The sequence below is a fragment of the Chrysochloris asiatica genome, unplaced genomic scaffold, assembly GCF_000296735.1.
Source record: "Chrysochloris asiatica unplaced genomic scaffold, ChrAsi1.0 scaffold00079, whole genome shotgun sequence".
Classification (NCBI taxonomy): Eukaryota; Metazoa; Chordata; class Mammalia; order Afrosoricida; family Chrysochloridae; genus Chrysochloris; species Chrysochloris asiatica.
Window position 1 is genome coordinate 12,667,766 of NW_006408597.1, and position 15,684 is coordinate 12,683,449.

Sequence of the window (15,684 nt, forward strand, 5' to 3'; positions counted from 1 at the left end):
TCAGCTTGAGGACTAAGGTGCGCCTGACCCAAGCCATGCTGTTTTCAATAATCTCATCTGCATGCAAAAGCTGGACAGTGAATAAGGAGGACCGCAGAAGAATTGATGCTTTTGAGTTATGGTGTTGGAGGAGACTATTGAAAGTGCCATGGGCTGCTAAAGGAACCAATAGATCTGTTTTGGAAGAAGTGCAGCCAGAGTGCTCCTTGGAGGGCCAACATGGCCAAACTTCATCTCTCATACTTCGGACATATTGTCAGAAGGGACCAGTCGCTGGAGAAGGTTATCATGTTTGGTGAGGTCGAGAGTCAGAGAAAAAGAGATGACCCCTGACAAGATGAATTGGCCAGGAGGCAACATTGATAGACTCAAGCATGACAACAGTAGTAGGTTGGCCCAGGATCAGGCAGTGTTTTGTTTTGCTGTGCATAAGGTTGCTATGGGTTGGTACCAACTTGATAGCACCTAACAACAACAACAATAAACTAAGATGATTAAAATTAGGGTGAATAAATTTCTAAAGACTTACTTTGTACCAGTAGCAATAAATATATTACACATTTATTGTTGTCACTTTCTGCTGAGTCAGTCCTGACTCATGGTGACCCCATGTGTGGAGAGTTGAAGTGTTTCAAACATTTTCAAAGCTGTTACCTTTTGAAACAAATCATCAAACCTGTCTTCTGCAGTGCCTATGAGTTGGTTCCAATCACCATTTTGGGTAGTACCCCAGGGACTCCTACATTACACATAGATCTTCTGTTTTATATTTGATATGAGTTTATATTCATATAGCATTGACTGTGAATTTAACTTCTTAATGTAACCTTGTAGAAAAAAATTCTCAGTAATATTTGGAAAGAAAATGAGTCAAATGGAAGTATTCTATGAAGGTAATTACTTGGGTAAATTTATGTAAAAAGTGTTATTTTGGGTAAGTAGGTTACACTGAAAATGAAATTAGGACTTTGGCAAATAATCTAGACTGTTACTCTTTGAGTTCTTTCTATTCATTTAAAAATAAATCTTTTCATTATGAAAACTTCCAAATATGCACAAAAATGGAGAGAAGAGTATAATGAATTTTCATGGAATCCTCTCATCACCCAGTCTCAACTCTGAATAGCTTTTGGCCACTCTTGTGCCATCTACCCATCTCCTTACTCCCTTGCTCAGATTATTTAAATCAAACTCAGATGTTATATCTTATTGGTAAATACTTTCATATGTATCTCTAGAAGATAAGATTTTATAGAACATAACAATGATACCATCAGTGATAGGGTCCAATAACTTGACTTCTGCAGGTCTAGCAAGACCTACTTGAGGTTGGCCCAAACAGCACACACAGACAAACAGCAGCAAATAACAAGCCAGGTTTATTAAGCTATGAACATTATACTTCTCAGAAGAGGAGAAGGGGACGTCGCTCTCCCAAGTGAGAATGGAGCATTTGCCTTCTGTTCTTTCTCCCCGTTTCTAGGGTTTTTGGATTGTTTCCCTCAGGTTTAATTCTGATTGGTGGCAGGGTCTAGATATATTTTGCACCTTTTCTGATGGCCTAGCACTACTCTGTTTATCAGGAGGTGTGCTGTGCTCAATTTCCTGGAATTGTTGATTCTGGTGCTGTTAGGTTCCTTTTCTATCCCTAACATTTCCTCCCTCAGAGAGTAGGGTCTTGAATTCTTTAAGGAGAATACAGTGTTGTTCTGTCTGGCTACTTTCTGCTGATTGGAGAAGATGACCTACCTAATTAGGATCCTTTTACTGAGTTTCTTTTCTGACTCCTACTCTTCCTCTATCTATCTGGTTGCTGCCACATCTAAAGGTTCCATGGCTATGGGTTGGAAGCCATGCACCACCATAATTTTCATTTGGAACTGTTGTATTCTGGACAATACAAATTTAACCAACAGGTTTAAACACACAATAACCAAATATTAAAAGTATTGTTATAACCACTATTGGTTTAATAAGAGGGAGAAACAAAGTCATTGAGGGAATCAAAATTTTAATAGTTGTCCAAATGTTTCCAGTTATTTATTTTTTGACGGTCCCTTAAAACCTTGGCAATGTTTAACAGGCCTTGTACTCTTTCCTCTACTTTTCCACTTGAGTTGATAAAAAGCAGCAAGTAGTAATTGCCAGAGCACACTAGCCAGAGCCTTGGCTAGCCAGTATATAGTTTAATGCTATTTGGTGGTCCATCACCTGCTTTGCCAGTGAATCAAGAGAGTACTGGATTGCTTTTATGGCAATACCAGCATGTTTGTAATAGCTCGTGTATTGTACATAACCCCTCCTATGAGGCCAGCAATGGCAGTGAGATCACTCCTGCTAAATTAGTCCTACTCCTCTCTAGATCTAGAGAAAGTGGTATAGAATGTTGTTGTTGTTAAGTACTGTGGAGTCCTTTCCAACTCATAGTGACCCTACACAGGGTTTCCGAGGCTGCAAATCTTTACAGGAGCAGAAAACCTCATCTTTCTCCCACGGAACAGTTGGTAGTTTTGAACTGCCGACCATGAGGTTAACAGCCCGATAGAAGTTCCTATAAATCTGAGAATCGTAATTTATAGGTCTCAACCATCCTACTGTGCAGCGCCCATATAAGTTGGTTACATTTAAATGTCTTAAAGCCAATGCTCCTTTGGTGGCATTGTCTCCACATAACCACTATGCCCCTGGGCCTAAATCCTTAGTGACTTGAATTTTTCTTAATTCATTTCAAATAGTCTTTCTCTGACAAACGCTGGCATCTGGAGTATCAACCAGTTGCAACTATACTCCAGGGTGCCAATGAGTTTCCCATTTTTGAATCGTGCCTTTCTGTAGTTCCTGAATGCTTCTCAGGTAGTTCTGGGCCTTCTTCCAGGACAAAGTCTTTTGGCAGTGCAGTTTTGGGTTATATTATTAGTCCATTGAGCAAGATGGAAGGGTATGGCACAACTCAAACACTTTGATTAAACTTGCACTGGCCAATCTACCTTGAGGACTGTAACTGGGTCTCCTGTAGGCTTCCTAAAATGGGGGCTAATGCTGGATGAATTAGTACTTGGAATGGAAGTCAGAGACATATGTTGGGAAGAACCCCGAGAACCCTGACTTTGGAAAATTTGGGGATGACACACCCAGCAATTTGTTAGAATTTGTCCCTGAGCTATTATTTTTTATTATTCAATAAAGAAGTTTGTGACTGTTACTGGGAACAGTGATAGACTTATGATTAAAGTGTCCTTCATAGTGATCTGGTGCTGTGACAATCTCTACTTTACATTTGGTTTCTGTAGGGTTAGGATAGGGGTAATATATGGTGATGGTGTTTCGTTTAGCATCCTAGAGTTATGGAGTTGCATTACAGGTGCTAAACCCTGAATTCCTTGTGGTGACAATCTATACTGCATTCTTTTAAGATATCCAGCCCCAGGTCTTAGTTCAATTTTAACTGCATCTGTATAGACTTATATAGTGGGCTTTCCATTTGCTCAAATCTCTGGATCCAAATCTCAGAGTTCAGGAGGAATGTCACCCTTTTCTGGGAGTTCCTCCTTTATAGCTAACATCTGGGCTCTAGGGATAAAAGCCAATGCTGTTCCCAATTTATACAGAAGATCCTGTCCCATGAAAGGGGCAAGAGTTTGGAATAATTAGAAACTGATGTGCCAATAATGTCCCCTGACAGATACAGGTCAGAAGTGGAGTGAGGAACCTTGGGGTTGGTGACCCATCAATTCCAATAACAACAGGAGAAGAGGAGGAGAGGAGACCACCAAAGGTTATGAGAACCCAATAGGCTGCCCTGGTGTCAACAAGAAAAGATATTATCTTACTGGCAACTTCCATGCCCACCCTAGATTCCTCAGGCAGGATTTTGATCTGCTTGCCAGGGAACATACAGGAACCTGGGCCCCATCAGTCTGATGACTCAGTAAGGGCCATTTCCCTTTTCCCTGGGCATCTATGTGTAAGGTGGCCTGTGAACCCACACCAGAAGCAGATGGGAAGGGGTCTTCCCCATCCTCTCTACCATTCTTAGGGAGCCTGTCTGGGTGCTCTCTATGTACATGACCCAGTTTCCCACAGCCACATCAGCTTTCTCCAAACCTGGGACCTGGGCATGACCAGCCAGAATGACCTTGTGCCACTTGGGGCTTAAGACCAGGTGCAAAAGTGGCTTCTATGAATTTTTCAGAGGTGTTCTTTCACCTCTGCATTTAAGTCATGGTTATTGTATACTGAGCTAGCAACAAACAGCTCATTGGGATCACTCTGGGAACCAAGAGCTTTCCATTGTAATCTCCTTCTTCTTTCTGAGGCAGATTGATTTATAAAATGGGTGTTTAAGATGACCCTTCCCTCTGGAGATTCAGGATCTAGATTGGCATCCTTATTATGCAGTATTTTTCATCGGGAGTGCAGCAGTAGGAGAGTAAGATCATTATGTCTTTCCAGGTTAGATAAAAAACTTGTGCTAAATGCTGAAATTCCTCAATATATTTCATTTGAAAAGTTTCCTAATTTGTCTTTGCAGTTCTTTAAATCTCCCATGCTGAAGGATACATGCACTCTCACAGTCTATCCATTTGGCCTTTTGTTGTTGTTAAGTGCCATTGAGTTGGTTCTAACCCACAGTGACCCTGTTTCCTAGGAGTGGCTGGTGAGCTTCAACTGCGGACCTTGCAGATCAAAGTGACTTTGAAGTTCAGTGCATTAACCCACAGCACCACACCAGTCCTAGCAACTTCTTAAGAGGGTACAGGGATGGGTATATTCCCTTGGGTACTGTTGGAAATAGCATTGTTTCCTCATAGCGGGGTAAGGAGTTGCTCAGAGGACTATAAGCTGGAGGAATGCCTTTACTTTCTTTTAGGGGAGCAGTCACCAATCCCTCTGTGTTTGCAGGGAGTCCTGTGGTTTTCTCCCCATGCCCTGATTATAATGCTCTCTATGGTGCATGAAAGCCTGAACATAAGGGATTTCACCCCACTTTCCTTGTCTTTTGCAAAAAAGATCTAACTGAAGAATAGTATTGTAATTAGTGGACCCATTGGATGGCCAAACCTCTGACTCACCCAACATATATAGGGGCCAAGCTGTGTTACAAAGGAAAATCATCTTCCTTTTCTTTAAGTTATCCATGCCTAGGGCAGGGTCATTCCATTGTTTCAGGATACATTCCAAAGGACTCTCTGCTGGTATGGACTGATCTTCTCTCCATTTCCCTAAAGAGAAACACAAAATCATGCAAGGAGGAGAACCACTTCAACCAGATCAGTGTCCTGACCCTGGAGCTATCCCACAGGAGACACTAAAATGCATCCCTCTTTCCCTAGTTTCCTCCTGCTTGGTGGTGGGTTTGCTTAGGCCTTCCCTTCCTATCCACTGCCAGAGTCACAAAAGTTAGTCAGTCTTGGAGGAGTCTGCCACAGTCTGGGGCTCCTCTCTTCTGTTCCTCCTTTCTTTTGGTCTTCCAGTCCATAATTTTGTTATTGTTGTTGTTAAGTGCTGTCTAGTTGGTTCCAACCCTAATTATTGTTGTTGTTAGGTGCCATCAAGTTGGTACTGACTCATAGCGACCTTATGCACAGCAGAACGAAACACTGACTGATCCTGGGCTAACCTCACTACTGTTGCCATGCTTGAGTCCATCAATACTGCCACTTGGCCAATCCATCTCGTTGGGGGTCTTCCTCTTTTTCGCTGACCCTCCACCTTACCAAACAAGATATCCTTCTCCAGCAACTAGTCTTTCCTGACAATATGTCCAAAGTATGAGAGATGAAGTTTGGCTATCCTGGCCTCCAAGGAGCACTCTGGCTGCACTTCTTCTAAAATGGATCTATTGGTTCTTTTGTCAGCCTATGCCACTTTCAATATTCTCCTCCAACACTATAACTCAAAAGCGTCAATTCTTCTACAGTCTTCCTTAATAGGTGGCCCACAATTAAGAAAGAGGTAGTGAATTCTCCTGCTCCTACCATCTAGACAATTCCTACTGTTCCCTTTGTCAAAAAACCACAGGCTGGCACCAGTACAAAAAGATAGGCTAAATTGAGGAAAGATAAAGGAACTGTTGTTGTTGTTGTTGTTTCTTTAACAGTTGTCCCAGAAAATTCCTTCCTTAGCATCCCAGAGATGTTACAATTAAACAGATGTTGCAAAAACTGGCTTAAAAATCCTACCTACCCACTTTTTACTGGAACCCCAAATTCTAAGCTCTCTTCATGCAATATACAATTTGGGGCATCCACCCCTAGGGTTAAGGTCCAACCCCAGTATGCTAACAGTGGCAAAAAGCACAAAGGAGGCTGCCTAGGGACATAATATAGGCAAGGGCAGGTTCTGGGATATAGTATCTAAAGAAAGATCGAAGAGTGTGAAGTTGAGCATTAAGTGAAAGTGAAAAGTTAAGAGTCCCATTCAGGCAAAGGTTAGATTCATACTGAAAGTCTCATTCTGCTGGAGGTTGAATGTTGTGGGTCTAAATGTGCTGCTTAGGTGAGGGACCTCCTCAGGGTGTCACCCCTGGAGTTGATTCCTCCCCTTATAAGTGACTCAGTATTCATTCTCCCTCAGGAGGGAGAGCGGCAAGGGCCAGGAGTGACCAATTTGCATCAGACCCTGGATGTGCCTAAACTTTCTGTCTTCAGCCTGGGCTTAGGCTCATTCTCTAAAATCCTTATCTGAATGGGAGTTCCTATGTGGCCCCTACATGGTTGCAGCCAGAACACCACACCACCTCTTCAATTGCTGTTGTTGTTGTTAAGTGCCATTGAGTCAATTCCGACCCATAGCAACCCTATATAGGATTTCCAAGGAGCCGGTCGTGAGCTTGAACCACTGACCTTGCAGTTCAAATAACTTTGCATTCTGATGCATTAGCCCACAGCACCACACCAAGACTTTATACCTCTTCAATAAGAGGGAGGAATTTGCCACTTGGCTCTTCTGTCCTGAGGGGAGCAAAGTCCCCTGAGATTCATGCAATCCTACTGTTTTCTTCAGACCAGTGGAGAACAAGTTCTCCTGTTGGACTCATGTAATATACTACTATCTGTCATTCAACACTTTCAACACACACAAAAGGGAAGGAAATAACATAGGTGAGATGGATATAAAACGAAAAACAATTATTCACCAACCAGAGCATCAACCTGAAGTTGTATCCCAATGAGCCCCCAAGATGTTAAGGTCTGATAACTTGACTTTTGCAGGTCTAGCAAGAACCACTTGAGGTTGGTACAAACAGCAAACACAGACAAAAGCAGCAAATAGCAAGCCAGGTTTATTGAGCTATCAGAAGAGGAGAAGCAGGAGTCTCTCTTGCAAACGAGAGAGAGCATTGACCTTCTGTTCTTTCTCCCTTTTTATAGGGTTTTTGGCTTGTTATCCTCAGGTTTAATTTTGATTGGTGGCAAGGGTTAGATGGCACTTATTTTGCACCTTTTCTAATGGTCTAGCACTGCTCTATTTCTCAGACAGTGTGCTGGGCTCAATTTCTAGGAATTGTTGATTCTGGTGCCAGGTGTTGGGGTGCAGTTAAGCTGGCTGTTAGGTTCATACTCTGTCCCTAACAATTAGTACAATATATTAGTAAATTAATATGCTACCTTCAGGAATTCTGGGGTGTGGCGATGTAGGATAAACACTGGACTTCTAACCACAAGGTCAGTTGTTCAAACTCACCAGTCGCTCCTCATAATCCCAATATGGAGTCACTATGAGTCAAATCCAACTTGATGGCACTTAACAACAACACCAACAAAACCATCAAGTATTCAGTCAACATTAAAATTTCCATGATTATCTCTTAAATATGCTTTACTATTTATTCATTTAACTTAAGATCCAAATAAGTCTTATATATCTTTTAATCTTCGAGTTTCTCCTCCATTTTCTTTTTACCTTAAAATTTATTTGCTGACTAGACAAGGTTCTATAGTTTTCCATACTCAATTTTGCTAATTGGATTCTTGTAATTGTCGCAACATGTTTCTCTCTCTTTTATGCTTCCTCTGAAATGAAAGTTAGATTTCTAGATTAAGTCTCTAGACTTGATCAGGTGTAAGTTTGGATTTTATTTCATAAGTATATTTCATCATTTTTGGTGTGTATTTGCATCAGAGGAGTCCCTGGGTGGTGGAAACAGTTAAGCTGTAGACTACTAGCTGAAAGGTTGGTGGTTTGAACCTATCTAGAGGCTCCTTGGAAGACAGGTCTAGTGATCTGCTTCTGAAAGGTAAACAAAAAAACCAAACTTAACTCCCTGATTATGACTCATTGCTACTGGTTTGTTATTAATGTTGTCAAGTTGATTCTGACTCAATGACCCTGTATATGTTTTCTGAAGAATGGTTAGTGGGTTTGAACTGCCAACCTTATGGTTAGCAGTCCAGTGCTCATCCTACAGCTCCATACCAGACTCCTTTAAGACTCATGTTGTTGTTAAGTGCTGTTGAATCGGTTCCTACACATAGCAAGCCTTTATAGGGTTTCCAAGGATCTGATGGTGGGTTTGAACTGCTGATCTTGTGGTTCACAGTCCAGTGCTGATCTACAGTGCCACACCAGGAGCCCTTATGATTCATTGTTGTTGTTAAGTGCTGTTGAGTCGGTTCTGACCCATAGTGACCCTGTATAGGGTTTCCAAGGAGCAGCTGGTGAGCTTGAACCACCAACCTTGCAGTTTAAATGGGTTTGCAGTCTGGTGCATTAACCCACAGCGCCACACCAGGACTTCACTTATGACTCACAGTGACCCTATATGGGGCAGAGTAAAACGACACCTTAGGGGTTCAGAGACTGTAAATCTTTACAGGAACAGATGGTAACAGACTTGAAACCTTATGGAACAGCTCTACTTTATCACCATGAGTTAGAATTGATGACATTTCCATTGCTATTGTTACATGCTGTTGAGTTGGTTCTGATTCATAGTGACCCTGTATAGGGTTTCCAAGGAGAGGTGAGTTTGAACTGCTGACCTGTGGCTCAAACTGACCTTTAGGTTGAGTGCTTATCCTATGGTGCCATACCAGAACTCCATAGATAGATATCGATATACCCGTATCAATCTCTAGGAGTCCTGATGTGGCACTGTGGGTTAATGCACTGGACTGCATAGTTGGTTTGAATTGCAAGGTTGACGGTCAAACTCACTCTTGGAAACCCTACTCAGGGTTGCTATGGGTTGGAACTGACTCAAGATGGCACTTAACATCAACATATCAATCTCTGGTTCTATTTGAGGGTAAGTCAAAAAGTATTGCTATAAAATAACAGAAACCTTTATTAAAAATATCAAAATGTGAAACTTGTTTCTAAACATATCCTCTATCTAGATCTGTATACTTCTGAAGGTAATATCTCCATCTCTCTAACCCTTACCTGAAGAATTTTGTGCTCTTCAATATATACCATGTCAAATGGCAGTTTGGGCACCCTTGAGGTGTGTTCCTTTTAAATGTTTTTTTGTTTTGTTTTGTTTTTTGAGTCTTGAGAACATAAAGAATCCTGAAGGGACAAGATCAGAGCCATAGGGTGGATGCATCAATTCTTCTAAGGTCTTTCTTATTCACTGTCCAACTTTCGCATGCATATCAGATTTATTGAAAACACCATGGCTTGGATCAGGCACACTTTAGTCCTCAATCTAACATCTTTTCTCTTGAACACTCTAAAGATGTCTTCTAAAGGCAATTTGCCTAATGCAATATATTTGATTTATCGACTATTGCTATCATGAGTGTTGATTGAGGATCCAAGCACAATGAAGTCTTTGATAACTTCAATCCTTTCTCCATTTATCATAATGTCACTTATTGGTCCAATTGTGAGGATTTGTAATTTCTTTACATTGATGTGCAATCCATATTGAAGGCTGTAGTGTTTGATCTTTATCAGTGAGTATTTAAAGTCTTCTTGCTTCCATCAAGCAAAGTTATATCATTACATCTCAGGTTGTTAATGACTCTTCCTCCAATCCTGATGCTATGTTCTTCTTCATATAATTCAGCTTCTCAGATTATTTATTCAGCATATAGATTGAATATGTATGTTGAAAGGATACACCCCTGGCACACACCTTTCCTGATTTCAAACTATTTAGTATCCTCTTGTTTTGTTCTAACAACTGCCTCTTGATCTATGTACAGGTTCCTCATGAACACAATTAAATGTCCTGGAATACTCATTCTTTGCAACGTTATCCGTAGTTTTTCATGAGCTACACAGTTAAAAGTCTTTGTATAGTCAATTAAAAAAAGAAAAAAATATTTCTTGTATTCTCTGCTTTTAGCCAAGTTTCATCTGACATCAGCAATGATATCCCTAGTTCTATATCCTCGCCTGAATCCAACTAAAACTTCTGGTGGCTCCCTGTTGATGTTGATGGCAACTCCAATTATTTTTTAATTATCTTCAGCAAAATTTTACTTTCATGTGATATCAATGATATTGTTAGATGATTTCCACATTCCTTTGGGTCACCTCTCTTTGGAATGGACACAAATATGTGTCTCTTTCAATTGGTTGGCCAGGTAGCTGTCTTCCAAATTACTTGGAAATTTGTGAAGTACTTACTGAGTACTCCCAGTACTGCATCAGTTTGTTGAAAGATTATAATTTGTATACCATCAATTCCTGGAGCCTTATTTTTCTCCAGTGCATTCATTGCAGGTTGGACTTCTTCCTTCAAAACCATTGGTTCTTGATCATATGCTGTTTCTTGAAATGGTTGAATATTGACCAGTTCTTTTTGGTACAGTGACTCTGTATATTCATCCCATTTTCTTTTGAAACCTTCTACATCATTCAATATTTTGCCAGAAGAATCCTTCAATATTTCAAGTTGAAGCTTGTATTTTTTTCTTTAGTTTTTTTCTACTTGAGAAATGCTGAGTGTTGTTCCCTTTTGGTTTTTTACTCCAGGTCTTGCACATCCCATTATATTTTACTTTGGCCTGCCTGTGCCAGAGCAGTACGAGGCCCAAACCCAGATTTCCCAGGATGACTGTGTCGGAGACAGCTACACTTGCAGTAGCGGAGACCCCTGACATCAAGCTTCTTGTGGAGCACAGATGATATGCAGGTCAAGAAGATTTCTCTGCAGGACTACATCACAGTAAAAAAGATGTATGCCAAATACCTGCTCCAAGCACAGGGCACTATGCAGCCAAAGTGCTTCTACAAATCACAATGCCCCATTATGGAGTGCCTTACCAACTCCATGATAAACATGGCTGTAACAATGGCAAGAAGCTCATGACTGTGAGCATTGTCAAACAAGCTTTCTTTATAATCCACCTGCTCACTGGTGAGAATCCCTAGCAGGTCCTGGTGAATACCATCATTAACAGTAGCCATCAGGAGGACTCATCATGCATTGAACGAACTGATAATGTGAGGCAGCAGGCTATGCAGGTATTCCCACTGCTCAGAGTGAACCAAGCTATCTAGTTGCTGTGCATGGGTGCATGTGAAGCTGTCTTCTGAAATATCAAGCCCATGGCTGAGTGTTTAGCAGATGAGCTCATCAATGCAGCCAAGGGTTTCTCCAACTCCAACTCCATGAGGAAAGATAAACTTGAGTGTGTGGCCACTTCCAACCACTGATCTAGCTATGGCCCAATAAACTTAGGATGGCCCTGTCCCCCCAAAATATTTTTCTTCTTGATATTTTCTATCAGCTTTTTTATTTCTTCATTTCTTCCGATTGCTTTAGCTCAACTAAGTTAAAGTTTCAGAATTTGTTCTGACATCCATTTTAGTCTTTTCTTTCTTTCCTATCATTCTGTATGATGTACTTGATGTCATCCCACAACTCTTCTGGTCTTCAATCATTAATGTCTAATGCATCAAATCTATTCTTGAGATGGCCTCTAAATTCAGAATGTATATTTAAGATCATATTTTGACTTTCATGGAATTACTTTAATTTTCTTCAATTTCAGCCTGAATTTACATATGAGCAATTGGTAGTGTGTTCCACAGTCTGCCCCTGGTCTTTATTTTGGCTGATGATATTGAACTTTCTCACCTTCTCTTCCCACACATGTAGTCAATTTGGTTGTATATTCCATCTGGTGAGGTCCATGTGGATAGTTGTCTTTTATGTTATTGAAAAGCATTATTTGCGATGAATGAATAAGTCTTGTCTCTAGCCCACAATAATTCTATCATGTAATCTTCAGCTTGCTTTCTATCAAAGTCTTACTTTCCAACTTTTAATCCTTCTTCATTCCAACTTTTGTATTCTAATCACCATTAATTAACAAAGCATCTTGATCACATGTTTGATCAATTTAGGCCTAAAGAAGTTGTTAGAATTCTTCAATTTTTATCATTACTGGCTTTAGTGGTTGGTAGTAAATTTGAATTATAGTGGTATTAACTAGTTTTTTTTTTGGAGGTATGGATCTTATCCTCTCACAGACAGCATTGTACTTCAAGATAGATCTTGAATGTTCTTCTTGACTATGAATGTGATGCCATTCCTCTTGAATTTGTCATTCCTTGGCATAGTAAACCATCTGAGTGTCTAATTCAAAATGGCCAATACCAGTCCATTTCAGCTAATGTCTAGAATATTGATCCTTATGTGTTACATTTCATTTTGACAACTTCCAACTTTCCTAGATTCATACCTCATACATCGCATCTCAGATGCTTGCAGTTATTTATTCACATTTTAGTTGTTTTTCATCAGCAAATGACGGTTCTGAAAGCTTTGCTCCATTTGTGTCATTATGATCAACTCTATTTTGAGGAAGCACCCCTTCCCCAGTTATATTTTGAGTGCCTTCCAATTTAAGCGACTCACCATCTGGCTCTGTATCTGATAATATTCTGCTGCTATTCGTAAGGTTTTAGTCTTCTGTCACTATATCTGACAGTGTTCTGCTGCTATTCATAAAGTTTTCAGTGGCTAACCATTCAGAAGTAATCTGTCTTTCTTTTGTCCTACTTTGTCTTAGTCCAGAAGCTCTGCTAAAACCTATCCACCAATAGCTTCCAACATCACAGCAACACACAAGCCACCACAGTATGACAAACTGACAGACAAGTGACAGATTAACATCATAGAGGCTAACTTTGCTTTTCTTAGATACTTAGAAACTTTTGCCCTTTTTGTACTGTGTCACTTTGTGGGAATGGTTCTTGTCACACTTCTTACAGGAAGTCTGGCAGGTTTTAAGAGCATTCACTGTATTTCTGAGAGCACCATTGTCATATAAATCTATTTAGTTTTTTTTTCTCAGCCTCCCATTCTAGAATAGAATCTTCATGATTGCAGGATCTTCGTCTGTCTTTCTGTATCCATGCCTAGAATAGAGAAGATAATACACACAGACACACACACACACACACACACACACACACATATGGAGCTCTGGTAGTGTAGTGGTTACAAGTTAGGCTACTAATCTTATGGTCAGCAGTTCAAAACTACCAGTTGTTCTGTGGGAGACAGATGAGGCTTTCTGCTCCCATAAAGATTTACAGTTTCAGAAACCCTAGGTAGGGTTACTATGAGTTGGAACTGACTCCACAGTACACCGCCACCACCATATATACATGTGTTATAAAATGAAGGAGATATTTGCACTATAGTCTCAAAAACAGACATGGAGGGAAGCAATTTTTGTTTTTTCAGATACATGTTCTAATGAAGGCATGTGAGAAGTGCTTTGGGATACAATGTTGACTGGAATTATCCTCCTGTGTGAGATGACAATGAATAAGAACAGGATGTGAGTAAGAGTATATGTGTGTGTTCTCAGCTGCAGTAGTGGATGCTTTCTTTTTGTGCTTGTGCAGACTTGTTGGATAAGAGATGAAGGGATCCTCAAGGTTCTAACTAGATTCTAAATTTGGAAAAGATCCCAGATTAGCTGACAGATGACCAAGTATGCCATTTCCAGACCTACCTGCCAAATAGCAAATTTGAATTTAAGGAAGCAGCAAATAGCTCAGTGTTGCAAAACAAAACAAAACAAAACAAAACAAAACAAAACAAAACAAACCCCCTAAGATGCTCACCTTAAGTAGCGAAGTGTTTACTCATAACTTCTTATCTGATGGAAGGTGTCAAGAAAACAAACATGCTCTTGCCTGTCCCCCATACCCAAATGCTTTTCCCTTGTGTTAATTATGAAAATTTAATAACCTGGTGCCCCTAGTGCTAAAACAAGGTGAGTTGTGCATATCTGTGAAGACACACCATAACTGGTTAGACTCATGACATGTGCCACCATGACCTGGTCTAGCCTATGGAAATTTTAATCATGCAAACCTGCATGCTATTAGCAAACTGTTGGCCTCTTCTACAAGGACCTGAAACCAGGACATTAAGAATCTTGTTACATTCTCTAGACCTGTATTTCTACAAAAGTACATTTCAAAAAAATACAATCTGTAGCTCATCTGAGATTCTACAAGATTCAAGAATTTACATGTCCAGAATAGACTTCTGGTGATTCTTATGCACTTTCTAGTTTGAGACTACTTCTTTAGGCTAAAATTGTAGAAAGAAAAGGTTATAAGAACTGCAATGAGTGGAACTTATGGCACACCCTATACAGCTGTGGTCACTATGAGTCAATAGCACTTAACAACAACTCATATATGAGAAGATAAGTTCCCTTGGAAAGTAGAGAAACTCTTGAAGACTCTGCTCTCTATCTTTTCAGGTATTACTTGCCATGTTTGAGGACAGAGGAATATCTTGTTTATGATTTAGAGCTGCTCCTATACTGATAGAAATTGAGAATCTTAGCTGGGCAGGTGCAATTCTGAAGGGGTGATAACCAATTCTATAGAAAACCAAGGCATAAGGGCCACATGCAACTACTGGATCATGTGATTACATTTAAAATCAGAAATTTCTTTTCCAAATCCCTTGACCTATACTCAGGAGATGTCCTGGGACATAAAGAAAATGTAAATATAAATACTATAATGTAAATTTGTAACAGGCACAGAGGTTCCAATGAGATGAACTAATTGGATTGCTGAGGTAAATTTGTTCTACTGACCATCTTAATCTCCTGTACCTGAGGATTGAGAATCTGAAACATTGCTCTTGTTAGGGAGGGAGATTTTAACTCATTTACGCATTCATTCATTCCTTGACTAATTCATTTATTCAGAGATTGGCTGATTCATTTGTTGTTGAGGGCCTCCTTTCTGCAGGTTTTGTAACAAATATATGTGGGATGGAACTACCTGAGGTGATCTAGGAATTACTAATTCACTAAAGGCACAGTTTTTCACTGTGATCCCTAAACCTCCATGCAGTGTTGGCCCAGTTGTCTTTTGATGGGGCTTGGGAAGCAAAGAGGAAGTTGTGTTTGCATTCAATCCAGAAATACCACGGAATTAAAAGACAAAGTTTTCTGATTCCTATTAGAGTGGGTTGTTCTAGGGAACAATTTGACAAATGCCTGAGAAAGGAAATTTTTAGCAAGACTGAAGAGTTGTGCAAGTGCATGTCACAAAAGGGTTTGTCCTATGTCTTTGTTTTGCAAGCACATAGCAAGCTACTCTGATGCACACAACACCCTGCTGGGAAATTGGAACTTGTCAACTGGCAGAATTGCATGATGCATTGGAAGAGAGAAGTTTAGTGCATTCTGTGGTGGCAATTTGCCCTGTTACCACTTTAAGAAGCCTATTGTAGTAAAC

General features: G+C 40.1%; 2 protein-coding genes and 1 pseudogene across 3 annotated transcripts in view; 2 read left to right on the plus strand and 1 right to left on the minus strand.

Annotated features, from left to right (window-relative positions):
• Positions 1–15,684, plus strand: part of SMOC1 (SPARC related modular calcium binding 1) — a 314,710-nt gene that overhangs the window by 32,827 nt on the left and 266,199 nt on the right. The gene's annotated exons all lie outside the window — the stretch shown is intronic.
• Positions 4,879–5,139, minus strand: LOC102833530 (natural cytotoxicity triggering receptor 3 ligand 1-like). Its single transcript, XM_006865600.1, has one exon. It carries the CDS (start codon positions 5,137–5,139, stop codon positions 4,879–4,881), a length of 261 nt encoding a protein of 86 aa, XP_006865662.1.
• On the plus strand, positions 11,008–11,613 carry LOC102833916 (annotated as a pseudogene).